The sequence below is a fragment of the Salminus brasiliensis genome, chromosome 8 (genome assembly GCF_030463535.1).
Source record: "Salminus brasiliensis chromosome 8, fSalBra1.hap2, whole genome shotgun sequence".
NCBI classification, from domain to species: Eukaryota; Metazoa; Chordata; class Actinopteri; order Characiformes; family Bryconidae; genus Salminus; species Salminus brasiliensis.
This window is the reverse complement of record NC_132885.1, coordinates 21,562,064-21,585,558: the sequence shown is the minus strand read 5'-3', so window position 1 is coordinate 21,585,558 and position 23,495 is coordinate 21,562,064. Positions and strand designations below refer to the sequence as shown.

Genomic DNA, 23,495 nt, shown 5'->3' with positions numbered 1-23,495 from the left:
GGATAAGAGCGTCTGCTAAATGCCGTAAATGTAAATGTAAATGTAAATTTACTTCTAATTTTCCACAGGTGAATAAACATTTGCTCAGTACTGTACGTGCTGTACCCCAGATTCTACTCTGTCAAGCTGTTTGGCTTAGTGTTCAACATGACGCGTAAGCCCTCACTGTGCAATGCTTTGAAGAAACTCAATAATGCAACTCTATATGGTGCTTTATATGTTCTCCTTTTTATAAATATGAGCCTTTCTTATAATTGATGTAGAAAAAAAACGAGCCATGTGTGTCTGTGTCTAGATTTCTGACTGTATGCTCTTGCTAACTCCACTACTCCATTACACTGTGTAAAAAAAATACAATAGCACAGCCCACTGTAGAGGTGTTCTCTGACATGGCCTTTGGAGGGGGTGGGGAATGTCTAATTAGTGGGCCCAGACCCCAATCACCCCCCCCCCCTTAATTTGCCCTCTGGAATGACAGTGTGATAGAGCCAGTAATTGGACACTACTCTGCTTTATTGCTGTACAGGAATTTTATAAAACATAATTAAAAGAAAATATGTACCAAGACATACATTTTCTTTCCTTCCCCACAGACACGCATGTATTGAAGCAATAGTTATATTTATATATTGTGTGATGTACAAAACAAAACAAAACAAAAAAGAACATGAAGAAAAACAGGGAACCACAACTAAGAATGGCAGCAACAGCCAGGTTGGTGCAGTCCATATACACCATGACTTTAGAGAGTTGGATCAAGCATGGGTACTAAAGCTCTGTCACTCTCTGAGACCCAGGGATGACTGTGAGAAGTAAAAGTCTTTGTCTGTTCACTTTAACGGGATGTTTTTTGGAGTCGAGGAAGGAGGATTGGGTTTCACATCACATGGATATATCGAAATGTCCACAGAAGGGGTCAGGAAGGTTCCACAGCACCAGATGAAACATGAATGACGTCCATATGTCCACAACGCAGCACACTCAACACAAAGAAACGGTGAGGTGTGCCATTCATGCTGCAAGTATTTTCTTTTGGAACTATACCATAATAATAATAATTAAAAAAAAATGGGTCAACTGTACAGTTGTTGCGATTACACTGTTTTTGCTTATGGTACGGGCTAAATGCAAAACAACTGGCATTGTAAAAAAGAATGGATAAATAAAAGAGTGCCAAAATAGATCATCCATAATAACCCTGTTTAGCAGAAGCAAAGCAAGAAGCAGCTGTGCTTGCACACGCCGTAAGTAATAATCTGGCTGACTGCAAGAGCAGGTGTGGATCCAGCTTCTCAAAGCGCTGCAGTGTTAAGCTCTTCTGTAACTATTACACAGTGTTCAAAGTCACACTTACACAATACCGTTTGGGTCACCCCAGGTTCTGCTTCCATTTCAAACTCCAAACCCAAAGTACAGGGCCGTCTTGAGTGATATGATCACACTGCTCACAAACCCTACCCATCCTAACATCTTTGATAAGAGCTGAGAAGAGCTTTATGGAGTGAAATCTACAGTATGTTACAGAGCATGGCAGTGCACAAATTCAGGGCATCCAGTCACAAAAGGAGATCCATTCACTGTATGAATTTGAGAGGGCAGAGATGTGGTGGGTGGGAGCTACATATCTCTCATGAAATCACTCAGCGGATGTACTGTCTAGATATACCTCTGGATATATAACGCAAGTCATATTAAATAATGTGGTTTTTTTTAGATTATAATTGTTCTCATGTACAAAGTCATTTTATAAATACACTTACAATCACCAAATGACAGCGGTCGTATAGACGGTAATGGGGGGATTCCCGGACAGAGATCACAGATCAGAGAGACTAGATTAAAGTCACCATAATCACTGGCCAGAAAATCCATGCATTTTCATGGATGGACTTATTAAAGTATCTCTGCAAATTGTCACAGGTAGGACAAGCATGTGCTTATTCTTCTGTACATTCAATTAGTCACCCAGCTCCAGAATGAACGGCAATAAGATTGGGTGAATGTGGATTCAAGAAAAAATTAAAAATGTAATTATTGTGGTGTTTGGGGGCTCCTTTGCACGTCAGTCGTAAAACACAAGATCTAACTCCGCCATAGCCGGTGAACAGATCGGAGCTGACATGCCACAAAAGAAAGTGCAGGGCCGAGCAATAAGAACAAAATAAACAGCAAACGTAACAAAAGAAAATACCTCCGGAATAAAACATAACAAATATTCATTGTACATTTAAAAAAACACTAATTGCAGTCTTACAAGGATGAATGATATACAACTCATACATAAACCACCGTACTCGGCCATTGCAGTAATCCTTGAACATTCATAAACCTCTCGCCAGTCAATAGAATTAATATATTCCACCTCTGAATTCTGTAATAACGTTACCTCTGTGCTTTACAATTCCATTCAATTATATCAGACACGTGCCTATGCGGAGCCCCGGGCAGACAGATAATAAGGACCTGGTCGACCTAGAAAATCAGTGCCTCAGCATTAAGCACCTTAAGTCAGTGCTTATAGTGGGGTCTCCTGGTGCATACCAAAAGAAATTCTCCACAATTCAACATTTACATACACACAATCGATAAAAAAAAGAGAAATCAAAAGCAAATGGAGTGTATAAACTACACCTCTCACAACTGTTTTTCATCTTGTCAAGATGTTAGAGGAGTTTTTACTCATTAAGAACAAGTGACAGCTTTTAGGTCTCAGAAGAGACCACAGAAGATACAATATATAGCAGTGTATAAGTAGTTGGACAGTGAGAGAGCTTTTGGTTTGGTCCTGTTCAGAAGCGCATTAAATGACTAGAATGAATGACTATGCAGTTAAAGTGCAGACTGTCAGCTTTAATTTAAGGGTATTTACATTCATATTGTGTGAACCATAAGGGAATTAGAACCCTATACCTTGTTGCAGGTTTTTGTCCATTTTGTCCATAAACACCTGCAGGGTGTGTGACGGGATTCATAGATTGAGTGAATGTCTCACTTGATGTGTGGCAAAAAGGAGTGACTGCATTTGGCGTGCCAAAGACCAACGTGTAAAGGCGGAGCTGAATTTGCAGGTGTAACAGAAGCGTACGGTTATACCAGCAGTGCAAAAATCCCAGAAAAGGAAATTCTCGTTAGAATTGTGCTCAAAAGATAAAACTGATGGACAGGGTCCTTCGGCGTGTTTTGCAGTTTGTGAATAAAAATCTCTCTTTACTTCCAGGAAAATCGCTTCTAGACATTAGGTATTTCATAACCAATTTCTGAAAGAACACTCCACAGGGAACCTCATTTTCATTGACAAACCATGAAACCTGCCGGTCATCCCTGTCCTCTGGCCACAATTCTGACAATAATTTCCCGTGACTGGTATTTTGCCACTGCTGGTAGACCAGTATGACCGCATGCCTCGACAAACCTGCAAATTCTGCTCCTCCTTCACACTATGGTCTTTGGCATGGCCAAATACAATCCTTAACATCTGATTAACAACCTATTTTCCACACATCCAACAAGACATTACTGCCCTATACCACCTCTTCTCAATCTATGAATCCTGTTGCACAACCCACAAGTATTTATAATCTGATCATCCTCGTGCAACACCATCTGCAGGAGCCTAACATTACTACCTCCTAGAACATGCCAGGTGTCCAGGCAGCTTATATACATACTGTAATATCGTATATACTGTAGTTTTTACATTTTAGGGAAACAAACCTATTGGCCAGTTGGCTTTCATCTATTGCATCTGCCTGAGACTGTTGGCACACAGCAGAACTAACGTTCTAAGGTTTTAACAGCCTAAGAGTTTATTCTCTTCTGGCTCATGTATCTGGAGCCTGGTGCTGTTGCCTCTCAACATTAGGAAAAAAGATGCGTCAGTGCCAGGAAAGACTGAATAGATCTAAATAAATCAATCAAAGACACGGCCAAGAACATTAGGTGTGTGATGAATTGTTTGGTACACTGTTAAGAAAGCAAGAATGCCTTGGGGAGTGGCAGAATCCTCTCAGCAGTAGCAACCAACTTGGCCAAACACCAAAGATCACAGCAGCAGAACACTCAGAGTGCTCTGAATCATGAAGAAAAGTGGCAAACACATCAAGTATGTGTCCAGAACGTATGCACTGATGTCAAATACCACCACAAGGAGAAAAATACACTCGAGAAGTGGTGATCCAGAGCATGCCACCTCATCTATAAAATCCTGTGGTATGGGGTGTGTATGGCTGCCAGTGAAACTGTCTCACTTGTCTGCACTGATGATGTGGCCGTTGACGGATGAATTCTGAAGTATCCTAACTACTCGGATACAGAAAACGCACTGGATGGTGCTTCACCTTGAAGCAGGACAATGAATTAAAGCATGCTGCTAAAGCAACTATGGAGTCAGACAGGGTCAAAAAAAGGTTACCTTCTGGAGTGGCCAACTTAAACACAATGTATTTGAACAGCCACTGCAGAGAAGCAGAACCTGGCCAGGCAGACCATCAACAGGGACGATACCCAGCATCTGGTGATGTCTGTGGATCACAGACTTCAAGCAATCATTGGATACAAAGGATGCACAACCAGGTGCTGAACATAAAAACAGCTGTTTTACAATAGGGCTGGTATTCCAGTGTGGTTCACCTAATGAAGATGCAAATACCCTTGAACTAACCCCATTTCAAACCCACTGTGAGCTAGAGCACAGAGCCAAAGCCCCACTGTGTCACTGTCCAGCCTCTTACACACTGCACTGTGCGCTGTAAACTGTTCGTCTGCCACCACAATGGCATGAATGTGCGTATTCTCAATCAACACAATGCAGAAAATCTCACCTCGGAAATATCACAAGGGTTTCTGGCAACCCTCGAGGAGTGGAGTCTGGGGACTGTGGCTCAGAACCCTGTGGTGAAATCATAATTCGAAATCCACACATACGACTTCTGATCATGTATCTCTTGATTAGTTTCCACCAGCTGTCTTAATTCTGCATCTGTTTGAGCTATAGGAAGTGACACGTCTGGACTAAAAGTGATGTTCTTCAATATTTACCAGCGTTTGTTTTCCTTTGTGTGTCTATGTGCTGCTCGTCTGCTTGGTTAAACGGAGAGTGTGCTATAATCCTACTCTGTCAGGTGGACGTGTGCTTTGTGTCTGAAGCTGGTGGGTTTTTTTGTTTTGTAGCGTCGGATGAAAGTGCACCTGGGCTTTCACTGAGAGTTTCCCTGAACCCTGGCCTTCACGAGAGCTCACGACAGCTCCTGTGAAAGGGTCGTGACCTCTGAAGGTGGGTCTCAGAAGCACCTGAAAAGAAGCGTGAGGCATAGCTGCGTTGCTGAACCTGAAGGAACGACACAGTTCGCAAAGCAAGAGCACTGAGGTCCTCACAGACACAAAGAGACGCATCATGTAAACTTCAACTATGTCCACCGCCCCTTTATGTCATGCTGTACTTCAGCTGGGTCATAAACGCCACTTTTTCAATATATGAATATATCTAGTAAGCGGTGGACACCAACTAAGGCAACAGCATCACATAAGAAGCAACCAGCACCAGTTTGATTCTGAGAAGCAACACTGACATATATGGCGTACAAATGTAGACTGGAACCACATTACAGAGGGGCAAATTGCAGATACGGTTGAGAAGCCCTAGTTTTAGTGGTTCGGATAAGATCTTCCATACCAGTGCAGTGCTTGAAACGAATAGCTGTAGACTTGTAGGGCTTAGAGGAGCCACCCAAAGCAGTGTTTATGCTCCCTCTCTCTTGTGATCTCTCCCTCTCTCTGGACTAAGGCATGGCAGTGAGTCCTTTGGGGTTCCACGTTTTGGTCCCGAATAGCCACTAGCCAGAGACAGAGACAGACTGTCCACTGTGAAGACTTGAAGACTTCACAGAGACAAGAGAGAGGAAGGAGAACAGGAGAAACAAGAGCTAGAGTCCTTCTCCTTGCATGAGGATGCACACTCAGCACACCACCATCTACAGAAAGGACCAATCCATAGCCAGACACTTTGGAAAGGGAAAGTCTTTGACAGTCTCTGATCATTCAGGCTGGGGCAGTAGAGACGGACTCGGTGTAAGCTTGGATTCTAGGGTGAGGTTTTCTTGGCCATGTTACTCTTGTGTTTTAGCAACAGGGTAGGTGAGGCCTGTGTGTGGAGCCAGGCGTTCTGCCAGTCTGTCCGACCATCACACACACTTCGCCGCCGCCGAAACAAATCCTGCAAAGCAGCCCTCTGATCTCCACACACACGGAACCGCTGCGTGACCTGAAAAAAGAGAGATGGAGAGAAAGAATGAGAGATGGAAAGGGAGGAATTTAGCTTAGAACTGTAACAATATACCGATGTCTAGAAATCAGCTAATTAGTCTTATACAATTCTCAAAATGAGAACTATTAGATACTTTGACTGGATGTAAGATGATCTGATTTGATATTGTCGCTTTGTAGATGCATACTGCTACACAATTTATAAACCACTCTTTGCCCTTTATCCAGCAATGGAAAGTTACCATTGTCTGACACTTACTGACCAGATATTGCAACACTGCAGTGAAACCAAAGTAACTATGGAACATCAACGTGTAGGACTGGTACACGTATCAGGTATCACACTGTGCTGAGGTTTTCACACACCTTGTTATCACTACTGTGTTGACAATAGTCTGTCAACCACAATATCCAGCCAACAGAGGTCCTGTGGTCAGAACCAATAAAGGATGACAGGACAACTAAAGTAAACTGGGCAGTAAAGACGGGCTACTGTCTCTAACTGTAGACCTACAATGTGGATCAACAAGGTAGGTGACAGTAAGTGTACATTATTTTAAACCCGAGCAACTCTGCTGTGCCTGATCCACTAGTTCACCTCCCAAATAAAATCCAATGGTTGTCCCTTTCCATTGATGCATAGGGTACAGAATGGCTGACGAATTGTGCATAGCACAAGTTACTTACCGTAGAAAATACATAAATACAAGTAAATCACGTCTAAATCTGATATTTACATTTCAATAAGGATTTCACAAAAGCTGGAACAGAAGGGGCAAAAAGAACCCAAAGCATGAGAAAAATGGTGAGGGGATGTGTGGAGATATCAGAGCTCTGGGACAAGCTAGCATGATGTATCAGCTACCATTACAAACTTAACTGGACTTCAGGCTGTAGTAAAATCCATATTTCATGTGTAACAATTTCCCCCACCTGTCTGCTTGCAGAGCCACACAGCATGAAAATGACTTGCTCACCCATAGTGCCCCAGCTGCGAAATACCTGGGCATGAATTACCCATGGAGACAGAACCTTGTCCTGACAGCTGCTGCTTGATGTCAATGTATATGCATGAGACATAACTAACAGTCCCCGTTTGCACACACATACGCTTAGTCCTCATCCATCAGTCAAAAGTAATCAATGCACAGTTAAATCAATCAAACAGCCATTCTAATCATCTGCAGCTGGCAGCAAACAGAACAAGACCTCCTTCTGGGCCTCCTTCTCTGATCCATTCGAAAAGATGATGGGGGTGTTGAGTCGAGGACAGAAAAACATAAGGCTAAAGAGCCCCCCCCCCACACCATACACATCCATGATCATTCTTTCTTTTGGTCCCCCCACTGAGCTTCAATCAAAGGGGGGATTTCTTAAACGGAAGAGAGGTCTAAAAGGGTGACTCATTAGGCAGTGGATCATTATCTCCACACATATGGTCACTGAGTGGACAGGAAAATATGGAGTCTAATATGTGTGAAGGAAAGAAGAAAAAAGAAGATGAAAAGAGGCATATAAAAAAGCTCTAAATCAAAAGAGCAAGACAGGGGCTGCGCAGTTAGGAAGAAAAATAATTTGGTTTTTATAATGACTAGAGAAGCTAAAAGCTCTGTATCACTGCATAGATTGCATAATGCGTTCAAGCTTCCTGTGCTCTGCTTTGCTTCAGTTATCGTTTACAGCCACTGTTTTATTGGTGTTCAGGTTCAGGGTCCTAACAGAGTAGTTTGAGGATTACAGCCCTAATGCAGCAGGAACATTTTACGTGCAACTCAACAGGGTGGTAAGCAACGCAAGCATTTCAGATGAGGCGCCAGGCTATCCCGGTTTCATCATCCAATCTGAACACATGTGAGAAGAACTCATCCATAAACATTGTCAGAGCTTCGGATTGATGTTGCAGTAGAGCAACGGTGCATCCCAGGGATCCAGGACACCCAGGGAGAGCCATAAGACGCTCGCACAGACACACGCATACATACACACATAACCCCCCAAACATCCATCAGTGCACAGATGTCTAATCCATAATTTACACCTATCTGTCATTTTTTTCCCTCAGTATTGACGCAACAGTCAGGAGCAAGAACAGTGAGCTGACACACTATTGACTGTATGGACTATTTTCCGGCCTTATCTCTATTTATACTACATATGTGGCCAAGGTCATTTACATTTATGATATTTAGCAGATGCTCATATCCAGAGAAATGTATGGTTTGGTAACTATAGGTAGGCTAATGTAGTGTTAGGAGGCTTGCCAATTAGTATAGTGCTTTTGTTGGTGTTGTGCAGTGGACATACATTTAGGGCATTTGGCTGTTGCTCTGATCCAGAGCGATTAACATTAGAATCATGTTACACAGATGGGAGAGTGTATAGTTTTACTTTTAAATGGTGTATTATAGTGTACCTGCCCAAACAGGAGACCTCTCGAATCTCTGCGGTAGTATTACCTACTATGCTACACCAACTGTGTATTCACGTCTTTGTTCTTAGAACCCTAATACACTTCAGCCTACTGGCTTCTATTATAAATGCATTTGAAGTCAACAGGTTTTCTGTTCCTTTACTAAGCACAATGAAATTGCTGTTTACGGTAATCAACCATATTCCACACATGTGGCAAATAGAGATCAGATTAAGAAACACTAGAATACTCCTTTGGACCTTGCCTTGTGAATAGCTAGCTCATTTGCACCGCATTGATGGAATATTCCACATTATTTTGCAATTCTAATGTGATCAATGGTCTCGTGTGCAGGGAGGCATCACTGTGGGGGCATGAGGATGAAAAGAGTGACTCCTTTCAAAACCTTTCAATCTAATTGCAAAAACACTTAACACACAGGTCAAATACATCTAAAACATCTCTGATGGATCTGCAGAACTGCTCGTCCAGGTGTCAGATTGAGACAGAATTTCTAACATCAAGAAGGTCATGTCAGGGCTATGTTTGCGAGTGTGTATATAACCAGCATAAGCAGAGGTAGCTGGCGAGTGTGTTAAGAAGCAGGGTTCACTATGAGATGAGATGTCGTCTCTGAGGAAAAGACAGCCTGTGCTCTGACATTAAGACCCGCTCTACCTTTTATGTTGATAAAGAGTTGGAATCCAATGAGGGTCGCTCCTGACCATCACTGTACTGAAAGGTCAGTAGGGCGTGCTGGCCTCATCACAGTCTTATCAGCCTACGAACACTGCGGTGACATCCAGACTGCATTAACCCCACACCTATTAAAGCAATCTGAAGACACGCGGCAAAGGGCACAGCAATCAAGGAGAGTCATTACTGTAGAGCATATGAGGCAAAAGCCAGCCATCTTTTCAACCATCCATCCTGTGGAACTACTCATTAGCTTTCTAATCTCCTGTGCTCGGCCCGTCACTCTACATCCACCTTATCCATTTACAGAAAACGTGTCAACAGTGGTACGCACAGTTGAAATGATACAAGCTGTTTTTGTAACTGTGCCTTCAAGACTGATGCATGCAAATGATCTTTGTTCTGACTGGCTGCTCTTTTGACTTGCTATTTCAGCGTGAATGGGCAGGACTAAGCCGGCTGAACTGGTGGATTATACAGTATGCACGTGCACTGCTATACATGATACAATAAAAGTCATGTTTTTTTTTTACAGATTGATTTCCATATATGGATTAGAGAAAGGGAAAAAATCTTTTTTTAAAAAAGCAAGAAAAAAGATTTTTCCATGATATGGGCCCTGTAAATCATTTACATCTGTTGTGATATTCCTGGGGAAATTCCTGCATCCTTCTTTGGAGAATGCTGTATTTCTATGCACACAGCAGATTTATAAAGTTATATCACTTTACAATCAATGAGGAGATCAGTCTGGGTGCTCTCTTACATGTTACCAGTAAGCCTACTGTAACAGCTCCCTACTCGGCAGACGTTCCCACAAGGGGTTCTTTTGGATGGCGAAATCTAGACAATGCGCATAAAAAAACAACATTTGAATTTAATAACAATGAAACTCCTCATTTTCATTTCCTTCTTTGTCTCTGCATCCTAGTATCTCTCATTTGGATAGCAGCAAAGCAGCATGTCTTGCGCACCGATGGGACAAAGCTGCCGTGGAGCCACTTCGTCTATGTCTTTATTCTGGGAGGTGGCGGTCGTCCATGGGCTTTCATTGACTCAAATTCCAAACACTGTTTATTGAGGATTAGCCTGTCCGAAAGCAGCACAACTTGAGGGTAAATTAGACAGGCTCTGCAGTGTAATTGGCTAATGGTGGGAGTGAATGGGTGGGCATTGTTTAGGGAGTGTGTACAGGGTCCCGTGCACAAGGCCAACTTGGTCTCATCAGATTAGCGCCTCAGAGGGAGGGAAACACACACCCATCGGCCCGTGTGTATTAATCAGATGCCACAGAGACTGTGCACACACACAAAGGATTCGGGATGAGGATTAGGGGCCATTCAGAAAATATGATTGTGTGTGTGTGTGGGTGAGTGGGTTGGTGTGAAAAACATTAATGTTGAGGATGTTTTCCCCATGTTGTCTGCATAGAGCATTATTCTAAGACACCTCAGAGAGAAATACTGCTGGCAGTACTCTGGAAAGATGAGTCTGATGAGTTTCCCTTTATATGATGATAGTATTCGGTAGTCTGAAAGCTACCATTTGATGGTGCTCAAGTTTAAATTATTAGTATATGGACTTAACAAATAATGGGTGTATGTGCTGTTTTTTACTTACTAGTGTTTGAAACCCACTGCAAACCACATAAGAGCTCGAGATTCATGGTAAACATCACCTGTCTGCGGCTGAGTCTAACTACACTATATGTCCAAATGCTTGGGAACACCCCTTCAGATTAATGAAGCTGTAGTCATTACGGACACAGATATGCAAATGCACACACACAGCATGTCTAATCACTGTGAAGAAGTACAGAACCTATTGACACCATGCCTAATGCAAGGCGTGGGCAAGAGGGGTATGAAGTCCCCCAGCATTGAGCTGTGGAGCAGTGGAACTGTGTCCTCTGGAACAATGGTGCTCCATCCAGTACTTTTGGTACTTCATTTGAGGAGTCAAGGATGAGGTTAGGTGGTGACCATCCAACTTTCTGACCTCACTAATGCTGTTGTTGCTGAATCCAATCAATTCCTCACAGCAATGCTCCAATATCTAGTAGAAAGCCTTCACTGGACAGTACAGAAGGATAAACTCTAATACACCTAATATCCCTTGATTTCAGAAGAAACAATGGAAGAGCAGATGTCCCAATAATTCTGTCTAGCTTGTTTAGTGTATACACTTCCTATTCTGTCTGTTTTCCTTGATTCTAATCTGTATACCATGACCAAATATAAACCTGTGTTCTTTGTATAACAGGTATTTTGTAGCTTAACCTCAGTATCCAAAAGGCTGTGCACTGCATTCTGTTCCAAAGGGTCACAAAGCAGTGTCCTTATAGTCCCTACAGTTGATTACATTTCTGTACGTATTTGTCCTAAAAATACATGAAAACAAACAAAGCACACACAAACAACAGATTTGTTCTTGCTGTAGTGACAGATAAAGGCAGATTGGATTTGTGGCTAACAGTGACCTTACTCAGCTCTTCATCTCCCTTTTCTCGTGTTCCTGAAAAGCCTCCAGCCTGCAGGCTTTAGTGGTTCAACCGAGTGCTCTTACACTCAACAATGTGTATCAGTTCGCTGGGTCGTAGCAGGACAATCCTGGAAGGAGCTTGCTTTCACGGGACAATCCGAGCCAAAGCAGGATTTTGCTTGAGTCAGTTCAGCACAGGTTAATACCAAACCTTATGTTACACTAAAGAGTGGAGGAGAGGTTTGACTGTGTTGACTGAGGTTTGTGGAAAAGGGTCTGAAGAACCCAGAGTGATTACACCAAGTTACCTTTATTGTAGTAATAGAAAGAAAGCAACGATGCAACTGTGTATGTCTGCCTACACCTTATCAACTGCACACCATGTATTAGTTTAAATTAGTACTTTTACTAATATTACTGTGCCATATACACAACAATGCATTTGGCAGACACCAGCATTTGTGGTTTCGTAGACGTTCCAGTCAGAGCAGAGATGTGGCTCAAAGCTTCTGTGTACATAAGGCATGATTCACCAGCCAGCAATAAGCATCTCGGCATGTGAATAAACTCTATAAAGAGCATAAAGAGCCTCTGTCTCTGGCACAAATAAATAAATAAAGCCGAGGGAAGAACTCAAAGAAGGAATTGACTGAATGAAAGCTTGAGCGGGACTGCTATGGAGTCAGCAATGAAAGAGAGCAAAAGCAGCAGAGGGGGGGGGAGCAAGCACTGGGGTAAAAAACTGCAGCTCGTTTGTCTTTTTTTTTTTTTTACCCGCTGACAGGAGCATGCACATCATTGTGAATGCACATATTTAGTCTTCTTCTATAGAACTCAAGTGGTTTCAGAAGATAATCAGCATGGAGGAGCTTTTCCATCATAGTCAGCTCCTATTGAGGACCCGTTTCTATCTGATCTACAGCTAGACGTAAATTATAATTACAGACATCCAGATCCTTAACACCTCTAGTGCTGATGCTAGATATTTCGAACATTAAAAAACGTCTTTCTGAACGTTCTTCTGACTGACCACTGTTTGTTTTCTCTTGGCATAGCACTGTACAATAGACTCCCAAGTCAGCTCCATTTCAGACAGCCTTTACTGGCAGACATGAAGCTATAAACCATAAGTTTATTGCAAGAGCACGGAGCTGCAGTTTCCTATCGAAAAAAGATGAAAACAGGGAGTGGCCCAGGTGGGAGTGCAGGGCGAGAGGGGAGCTAATGAGGCGCCGGCTAGGAGAGCAGACTCACCCCATCCCTACAAAGACAATACACATGCCCAGGCTACAGCGCCGCCCCTGCACCAAAGGGCGAGAAGTTGAGATGCCCCCTCTGGAAGAGAGGAAAGAGAAAGAGAAATACACAAGCTTTAGAAGTACATAGAAAAAAAGAACACTGGGTAAAAATGACTGGTGTCCCAACTTTGAGTAAGTAACCTGTCTGGCTTTAAACTGTGGTTTTAGTGAACTTCGAATAGTTTGTTAAAAAGGAATGCAAGACATGGACATTACTGCTCTGTTAACAAATTACTAGAGGTTCAGTGCAATTTTAAGTCAGTCAGGTCACTTATATTTCAATTAAAACAACAATCAGCATGTTTACAGTGAAGGCATTTGTTTAAAACACTGTGTCTTAGCAGAGTATAGCAGTCATAACACAGCATTAGAAGACGAAGGCATAGCATGTAAGTGTGATAAATGCAGAAAAAAGGTCCTTTAGTTATGTGAGGTTTTAGTAGATCAAAGTGAAGCTATTCTCACGCACTGAGGAAAATTAATGATCTTATTAGCAAAACACCATGATTTCTGCCTGAACTCTGAATTGGGAAACTACACCTTTACACCAAAATCAATCAATTTGCTGTTCATGGTCTGAACCTCAGGTCTGCTCCTAATGAGAAACTTCATGACTTCATGACTTCGGGGGTTTGAGGAATTCTGTCATAAAGCATCACTCTCCAAGGTAGCAGAGCCCCTTCTTCTGGGACAGGCAGCACAAGACTCCTCCATTAGTGAAAGGGATGAGTGGAAACACTTTGTTCCTCCAGCTGTCCCGCTCACTCCTCTTGAGAATTCTCCCCTCCACATGAATTGGAACACCGATAAGAACAGAGGAGCATTTTCCCTCTCAATCATTATCTCTACACAAACCGAACCAATCAATAATTAACCACCATGATATTCCACATGTTGACTTTTTCTTTTTCCTTCTTCTTCAATGCAGATCAATGGCGAGCGGATGTGGTAGGCAAATGGAGACATGTGGTAAAGGCAGGCTGGCTGCTGAAATATGAAGCAGACATGTTGCCAGGGCACATTAGCAGCAAGGAAGGAGACTTCTATATTAAAAGGCCATTTCCTGTTTCCGAGTGCCATAAGGACATTATGGGCTAGAGTGTCCTTCTGAAGTTGACCTCTGTTGGGGTTACAGTTGAGTAATGGAGGGGGCATGTCACTACAGCCATCTGGCTTTCTTCCAGCCAGGCTTTGGGTACTCTGAGCTGCTTGTTGTTTGTACAGTAACCTTGTATCTTAAAAGTCTTGGTGAAGACTCACTCCTCAAATTGTTTTCCACATTTTGTAGTGTTAAAACCTGGAATTCAAAGAAATTTGGATTTTGCACAGAACAGCCCATCACACTGGAGTGGGGGGAAATCTTTCTGCAAAGCATGGTGGTGGTAGTAGCATCACAGAGAATCTTTTATCAGCAGGGACATTGTGTAAATCAGACTGCAGAAATCCAAACTAACTCAAGTCCAGGCAGTGACAATACAATATAGTCATACACAGTCATATCAGAATATTATGACCACCTACCTGGCTCAGCTCACACTAACGAGACATTGTGGCATGGACTGTATTAGGTGATGGAAGGTGTTCATTACAGAGATTAACTGGTCCAACTGTAGCACGTAGATCGCTCTGTACCATGCACCGGACTCATTGGTCCCTTTTGGCCTGTGGGGCAAAACTGTTATGACAGTTAGAAGGCACTTAATGTGTGAGAGGTCCATTCTCAGTACATTCTCCAGAACATTTCACAACATTAGCGGCGAAAGGTGGTAGCATCTCAGAAACCACTAACTTTATGGGATGTTCTAGAGCTGCTGTAGTAAAGAGTGTACCGGGAATGGACATTGAGTGTCTCCAAACAACATAACTGTGGTGCTCCACGGGCCATTGATGCCAAAGGGTAACAACGAATCCAATGGGTGGTACAGAGCAATTAACACTGTAAAAACACAGTTAAAAAAGCACTGTATTTACTCTTCACATGATAAATTGGAAATGGGTACTTTCTTACTTTTATTACGAATTGTCTGTACCTTCCATTTCCTCTTATATTGTGTGTGTGTGTGTACCAGCATAACATCCTAGCATAATACTCTACTGTATTTGCTTCTCTAAATATTGTATTTGTGTGTACCAGGCACAGACGGCTGAGCTTTAAAGAGCAGGTGTAAAGTTACCAGCAGGGCTGAGCATTAGCGGTGAAGGAGAATACATCCCAGCCTATGTAGCTCCAGTTTCAGGGCGCTTGAGTTTAGATCGCTGGCCTCTGTGTTTATTTTTTTTTTGGGGGGGTGGGGGGGGGGTTGGTCTGTACCTGTGAATATTTCACTGGCCACTTGAATAATTCAAGCTTTATTTAAAGCGCAGGAGACGCGCCTGACTGTACAACATGTGTATCATTTATGATGCCTTTTATGGCTACGTCTCTGACTCTCCACTGGCTGAGGACTTCCTGGTTTCCAGGCAGTCACATGACCCTGACCCTATCATGTGGCACAGTATGAGGATGGAGGGTTGAAGGGGATCTGGTAATTGGAGAACCTGTGGCACTGAGTGTCCCTAGAGGCAGAACAGGCTTAGGTATCACTAGTGAAATGTTCAATACTCCACCCATCAGCCTTCTAAAATAACACAACAAAGCCAAGTGGTGCATGAGTTTTAGGAGAAGAGTACTGGACTTCAGCACCGTTTGGATTTGGTTACAAAAATAGTGAACCACAGAATGTGTCAGACATTCTGTAAAGTTTGCAGTTTGAATGTGTTTGAATGATAAATCTTATGGTTGGTCCGTTGCCCACTGCAGCCTCAGCTTTCTGTTCTTGGCTGAACAAAGTGGAAGCTGATTTGGTCTTCTGTTGTTGTAGCCCTCCCCTCTCGAGGATAGATTTGTAGATGAGTTACTGTAGTCTTCCTATCAGCTTGAAGCAGTCTGGCCATTCTCCAATGACCTTTCTCATGAAGGAGGGCTTTCTGCCACCAGAAGATCAGCAGTTCCAGAAATACTCAAACCTGCCCGTCTGGTACCAACAATCAAGCCACCATCAAAATGACTAAAAATCATATTTTTTTCCTTTCCTGATGGTTGATGTAATTGTTACCTGAAGCTGTTGGTCCATAGCTACATAATTTTAGGCACTGCATGGCTGCCAAGCAATTGATTAGATAGACTGATTACATAATTGCATGAAAGAGCAGGTGTTCCTAATAAAGTGGTATAAAATAATAACATACAGTGTATGTACTGGAACAGTGTGAACCATTTTGAACACACAGTTAGACACACTTTTTATGTAAACAACAAAAAGAACTGTAGTACAGCCATTAAATTCAAACCAATCCTGAAGCCCCACAGCTGTTTATGTGATTATATAATCTGTTAGTTAATTACAATAATGACAGGCTTCATTCAGTCTGAGTACACGATAGCCTGCGCTGGATGGGAAAGGCAGGCCACTGGGGCCATCACTGAGAAACTAGGACACATCTCTCTGTCTACAGGCTCATATGACAATACTACTCGAAAGTGAGGGAGCTGAGAGAGAGCCGAGAGAGAGAATATCACCTCTCCACTCAGGTATGTTCCAGCAATTATAGCCCATGATAACTGTTTACCTGACACTGTGCTTTACATTCAATGACAAGTGGCCCGTGTGGGCACACTAGACATACATTACGCGAAGGAATGCCTAAGTGCCGGAGAGAGCAAACTGACCTATATAGTGCACATGCTCATAAATCATTACAGCTTAGCACGCATTGCATAATGTGAGGCCCACAGCAGGGAGGTCTAGATAATATGCCGAGACAGACAGCAGCCTCTGCTGGATATCTCACACTCTCACAAAGACACAGATATGCGCACACACACACACACACACACACACACACACACACACACACACACATTATCTGTCTTTTTCTCAGCCATTATAAAAGTACACAGCCATTACTGCGATGTGTGGGAGAAGAACCAGTCAACAGAATGTATGAGGCACATGATGTATACATACCTTTGCAAGCGTACAGTCATTATAACGTCAGGTCAGTGTAGTGTGAAGGAAGGTGGGCAGTCCTGTAGCCCATGAGCTTGAAGCACATGAGCTCATGCTATGGGCATGTGACAGCCACCCATCATGACTACTCTCTCCAGGCTGTCAGCGAGTATCATCATGTGCAAATATCTTGTGTAGTCCAGCTTAGGAGGTTAGCATGATTGCATGCACCTGACCATTAATTATACCACCCCACCCCCACACCAACACTCTTACCTCCTACACATCCTACATGTTTGTTGTTTGTTTGCTACCTTGGTGGTCTTAAAATGTGTGAGAAACACTTGCATGACATGTCATAAAGGACATGGCTAAAGCCCTAAATCTGCTAGCCAACATGGCAGATAGAGAACATTCAGCTCGACTGATTTAGGTCTCTGGCTTTAAGCCACATATTATATATGACAGGTGTCACACTTGTCACCGCACATTTGTCATGTAATCCCTTATCCCAGATTTTAAGATCTAGCCACAAGTTCTGCCCACATCTGTGTCTGAGAGGCATTCAGATCACATAGAAACAGGTCATCGTGGCATAGATGTAGAAAATGCCTTGTTTCCCACGCTCTTTTTTTATACTTTGGTTTAAATTTCTCTCTAAAATTAATCTCTGTTTGTTTAACAATGTTTGGGTGCAGAGAATGAATGGAGAGAGAAAGAAACAGACAAAGGGATGAGGGAGATATGCCAATACTGCAGTGGAAACCTTGTGTCGTGTCGCTTCATTAAGCTTTAATACAGTGCGAGCATTAGCCTGCTCTCAACACACAGTGTGCAACAGCGAGAAGTGAAGCTGGGCAGATGGGGATAGACTGATAGCTCTATGATAGCTTGGCATGTGTGCTGAGGATGTGTGGCAGGGGACCGGTGCTCCTATTCCAGGGCCCTTTCTACGCTGGATGGAGTGATGCAGCAGCGAATGTAATCTCTAGATAAGCTCCCTCTGAACTTATCTGGCAGAGCGATGGGCCTGAGAGGACACGAGACCCACTCTTACTTTCATTACCCATGATTACCTGCCCACTGGAGGGGTCCACAATCCCAGAGGCTTGAATAACAGAGATATATTTTTACATGAGTGTGTGTGTGTGTGTGTGTGTGTGTGTGTGTGTGTGTGAATGAATTGTGCACCTCCAGACACTGCTTTAAGATGCTCCCATTGATGATACTGATGTTCAACTGCGCACACAAACACACACTGGAGGGACAGAGCTCCATCCTGTACTAATCATCCAACATCAGTATCTGACCCTAATTAAGACCTATTGTTGGTCTTAAAATCAGCACTAATGTGGACAAGCAGGAGTCTACAAGTCATCTAATTGGGTATATGCAGGTTTGGAAGCTTAGGTCATATACCATATTTTGGTATATAGGTCAAATAGCAATTTTGCAAGCCAGACTTCGAACCATTGCCAAATAGTCTTGTCACCCAACACGGGGCCAATAACCATCTTACACAAAGAGACCATTTCACTCATTTTAAGAAAGGAGTAGGGTGCAGGTTATGTGTCAAGGCGTGTGTCAAATATCTCTTTAACAAAAACGCACCTGTGTGAAAAATGATACTCCATGACTCCTATCAATCCAGCATCTACGTATTGCTCCACAAGGTTCAATGTCATGCTGTACAGAGCCGGGGCTGCAGGCTCCGAAAGTTTGTTTACTTATAAACTGATAGAAATCAGTGCGTAGATACATGGCAGTGTGAACAACCAATGAAACTCTTACATTCTGATTCAGCCAATAATGTATATATAAAAAGTGTATAAGTGCAAACTGTTATTTGCCATCCTCAACAATTGGAAGATGTCATATTAGGAAAAAAGTCCATAAGGAAAATCTATTAAACTCTCAGTACTGTTGTGGTGCCCTTTCTAACCAGGATAATGGTTTATGTGTAACAGGACAACAAACACATTAAAATAAAATAAATATATATAAATAATAATAAATAATAAAATATACATTACCTGTGTGTGATGACTGTCCATGTGTCTGTGTAGTGTGGAGGCACTGGATGCATTTGACTTGTGGTGTCCCTCATCCTCTAATGTCCCTGTTCAGATAGTAACGCACACATTGATGCATGAAATTGGAAGTTTCCCCCAACAACCATCCATTGAACCATTAAGTGGTTGTGCTATGCATATCATCACTGTCCAAAGAAAAACACGTAACTCCAAAATGGTGACTTTACAGGACAAGGCAAAACGTTATTGACTTTGAACGGAAGTAAAAATATGAGTTTCTATATGCAATTCTGAACATTTCTATTGGTCTGTTTATCCATAATTGTTTATGCAGTGTACAGAGCAGCTACAGTATTCAAACCCTGGAGAAAACAGAAGATATATGTTTTTAATTGGACAGCGGTGATGTATACAATGGGCAATGGGACTTTATGTAAAAGGAAAATAATAAATAAATAAAGTTTCTCTCTCTCACACACACACACATACAAAAAGCTTATATGGTTTTACACAATATCCACTGCCCATTGTATGTATATAACATATGGTCACTGTCACACAAAATCCTTGTATCTCCATTTTTAGATTTTTTTTTTTCACTTTGTGACATAATTTAAATCTAATATTTGTACTTTACATTATGATGAATGGACCAACAGAAATGCTCCAAAAAGCTACAAAATAAATTATTTCAATACTGAAATTCACTGAAGGCTGAGAATGTTTTTCCCTTCTCCTGTAAAGCTGCCATTTTGGAGATGTACTGTAGGTGTACTGTATCTATGCAGTTTAATTGAGAAAACTTTTCCCATTGCTGTTTTTCCCTCTTTGAGACCATTAGCCTCTTCAACTCTGTGACTTTTACTTCATCCTAAGGACTGTTATGTAGTAATTACCTGCACATTAATGCATACTGCCTTTTATATAAGTTATATAAGTATGTTGTTTAGTCGAGTTTAAGAGGTTAAAGGGCTACAATCAGAGCATACAGAACCAATTAGTGGTAGTAATTATGGACTTGGAATTATGGGATGCTAATCTTAACACATACTGACTGTGGGAGAACAAAAACCCACAGTGATAAAGTGATAAAAGCCATCCCTGTATTTAACAGGATCTTCCTCAAACTCATTCATTTTTCCCACTTCCTTCAGTATCTTAGGGTGGAGAAGCCACCACCGTACCCTAAGCCATATTAGTCTCACTGAAGACACAAAGGCAAGCACAAGAGATGGAGTAAGTGTATGACAGAGAGAGACAGAGAGAGAGAGAGAGAGAGAGAGAGGGGAATTCTGGTTGGACTGATGGCTCTTAGGGAAAGCACTTTATCAACTGCAGGGCCTTTCACGCTAATCACACACACTGGCTCACTGATAGCTTCTGGGTCAGCTCACTTCATTTTCTCCATGTCTGTCCACCAACCTTGCTCTGGGTATGTTCTACACACACTCATTCCTTCATTCACCGTCTCCCTGTTTCTGCCCTCATTCTGCCAAGTTTTTCTATCTCGGCCACTTTCCCATATTTCTTCCCAACATCACTATCCAGCCTCTCAGTCTCCATCACTCTCTTCCTCCTCTATGTGTCATGGTCAGCTGGGCCAAGGTTAAGCTGGCTGAACATGTGAATGGGTAAACATACTCCCAAGAGCAAGGCTGAAGACCACTGAGGACTGGACTTTCCCTTCATACTTAATCTGTGTATTTGCCTAAAGGCCATGAATAATGTGTCGTCTGTCACTATTATGATTATTCATTTTACTCTGCCAAGGCCCGAGCCCTGCTGGAGGGTAGTGTACAGTATTTATACACATAGTGCACTGGACACAGGATCCGATTCGCCATGGATATTGGGGGGTATTGATTATTTCAATTTTTATTTTAATATTCACTTATAGGTTACACTTTAGTAAAATTGCACATAATAAAACCTGTGTGAAAGTCCTTGTAAGCTTCATCAAACCAGTAGGTTTCCAGAGCATTTGTGTATTACACATCATAACCTACTGCCCCACATTTTAGATGTCAATTATTACAGTGTTATCAATCCCTTTTCTAGTTAATATCTGATCATAAGTGTGAAGTATGATGTATCTGATCATCATTATATAATTAAGGAGTAACTAGAGCAAAGCAAGCATTTCTCTATATGGACAAAAGTACTGGGACACCTGCTGGACTTTCTTTAAAATAAATATTTGGAGTATAGATTCTCTATGAATGAATTGTTGTAAACACTATGGTAGCCCAACTACCTTATCACCATGAACTGCTATGGTTACCGTTAGAGATCTGGTTTCCATTCTCAATGGGGGCGGGACCAGGGGAGTTGGGGGAGGTGTGGTTATTGGCGTTCTTGTCCTGCAGCTGTGGGGATGAGGAGGTGGGACCTTGTTCCTCTCTTCCTGGCAGGTTCATGTTGGAGTTGGAAAAACCTGCAGAGAGAAATACAATCAATGACACACATCACCAAGACTTATGTCCTTCTCTGTACCTTTAATCAACCTTCAAATAAATCACTAAAAACCATCTGCAACTTCTGATATACATCAACCAGCTAAAACAGTGACCTCTGGCCTCAGTCTCTGCACATACGACATGCGATGAGGGTGATGCGATGGCCGGAAGCGCGCGGAATGCAAGGCTAACACCTGCCACCTCTAGCCACTCTGGGCCTGGGCTGCAGCAGCTGCACAACTGATGGGGGTCCCATGCTGACGCCAAAGCAGAAAGCAGCGGAAGCAGGAGGGGCTGGTGTTAAGCCGTGCGGCATGCAGTCCTGCTTGGATCTGACCGCCAACCAGGATGGATTTAGCATCGAAGTCAGCTGCCCCTTTAAAACACCACCATCAGCCCTATTTCCATTACAGCATGCTCTCAGGCAGCTCCTGTGACCTCCAATTCAGCACCAACTGGAGGTCCAAACAAGGTCTAGACTTGACATAGGGGTAACACAGAGACATCTATTACTGTTTAACTGGATGACGGCATGGAGGTTAAAATGACCTTCTAACATGATTGGCGATGTGATGGAATACTAGAAATTGATTAATACTACTAATTATCGAAAGCTTATATGTCAATTAAAGGTCAAATTACACATCTATGCAGATCTAGCTATCTTTTTTTAATGATCCCTTTCTCTCGTTTAAATCCGGAAGGGATCAAACATGGCATGGAAGAAGACAACTCACAGAAAAGTCCACTTAAGTTTACTCAAGATGATTGACAGGTAATGTCTTTAATGAAGTAGGAGCTGAGCTTAAGCATTGTCAGAGGCTCCTCCCAGCAGCCTTCACTGACAGACGGCAAAATGAACAGAGCTATTCATACAGTAAGATCAACTGGGGATACACCAGTACTGGCCACTGAAGACAAATACTGCATAATGCAAAATGTGACCATGCTAGTGAGTGTGTACAAGGTAGACGGGCCTATTTGACATGCTGTCTGATGTTGTAATGAGTGAGCATTCCACAGCTTCAGAGAAAGTGCCTGGCTGTGTGAGAAACACAGTGACAATAGGCTTGTGTGATGAAACATGCTTTTAAACAGCTTGATGATGATGACACATATGTTGTGGCGATTAACACGCACACATGGACAGTAATTCAAGGAGTCATTTCTTCCTCTCTGGTGTTACACACATTTATCCTAGGACACGAGCATGCACACACACACATACACGTTTCTCAAGGGAACCTCACATACTTGGCTATGGAATGAGCCACACTCGTCAGCAGAATGGGAGACTTCGATATTTAATATTTCATAGCTACATCATCTCCTGCTCATGTAATATTCATGGAACTTGTGCTAATACCCCCTGCACACCTTCAGCCCCTCCGGTTTGGGGGAAGGGGGTCTGAGCCCAGATTTTGATGCTCATGTTCATTTATTGGAAGCGTAAATGGTAGGAGAAGAAGAGAGTAACTCTAGTGGTCTCAAGTGTGCTGCAGTAAATACATGACTCTGTATGAACTCCATAACAAACCAGTAAATAGCACTATGATGTGGCCATTAGAAATACCAATTAACACTATCCCCACTACCCCCCCCCCCCCCCCCCATTCAAAAATGAGCAATATAAAGGCCAGGTTTCCAAACAGGGATTAAGCCTGGTTTTGGATTAAACTGCAATGGCAATAGTATTTCCCCATTATCTTAGGCTGGAAACCCAGAAATAGCCATAGCCATTACATACCTAAATCATATGTGAAAACACAATTTTATATGATAATGTTACACATGTACATAAACTCTCAAACAAGGACACACAGTGTTGTTGACTCAAAGCACCAAAAGGTATTTGATGTTTATAGCACCCT

At 42.4% G+C, this 23,495-nt stretch overlaps 1 protein-coding gene across 4 annotated transcripts in view; it reads right to left on the bottom strand.

Annotated features, from left to right (window-relative positions):
* Window positions 1–502: 502 nt before the first annotated feature.
* myo16 (myosin XVI) overlaps window positions 503–23,495 on the bottom strand; it is a 183,516-nt gene continuing 160,523 nt past the window's right edge. For 3 of the 4 annotated variants that reach the window (XM_072686093.1, XM_072686092.1, XM_072686091.1), the window contains exons 33-36: window positions 21,450–21,602; window positions 19,169–19,254; window positions 13,103–13,183; window positions 6,172–6,259 (exon numbers count right to left, since the gene is read on the bottom strand). In XM_072686093.1, coding sequence (XP_072542194.1) covers window positions 13,136–13,183; window positions 19,169–19,254; window positions 21,450–21,602 — 287 coding nt within the window. In that variant the 3' untranslated portion in view covers window positions 6,172–6,259; window positions 13,103–13,135. Of the gene's footprint in view, window positions 6,260–13,102; window positions 13,184–19,168; window positions 19,255–21,449; window positions 21,603–23,495 lie in introns of all 4 variants that reach the window. The other variant, XM_072686094.1, reaches the window with a different exon arrangement.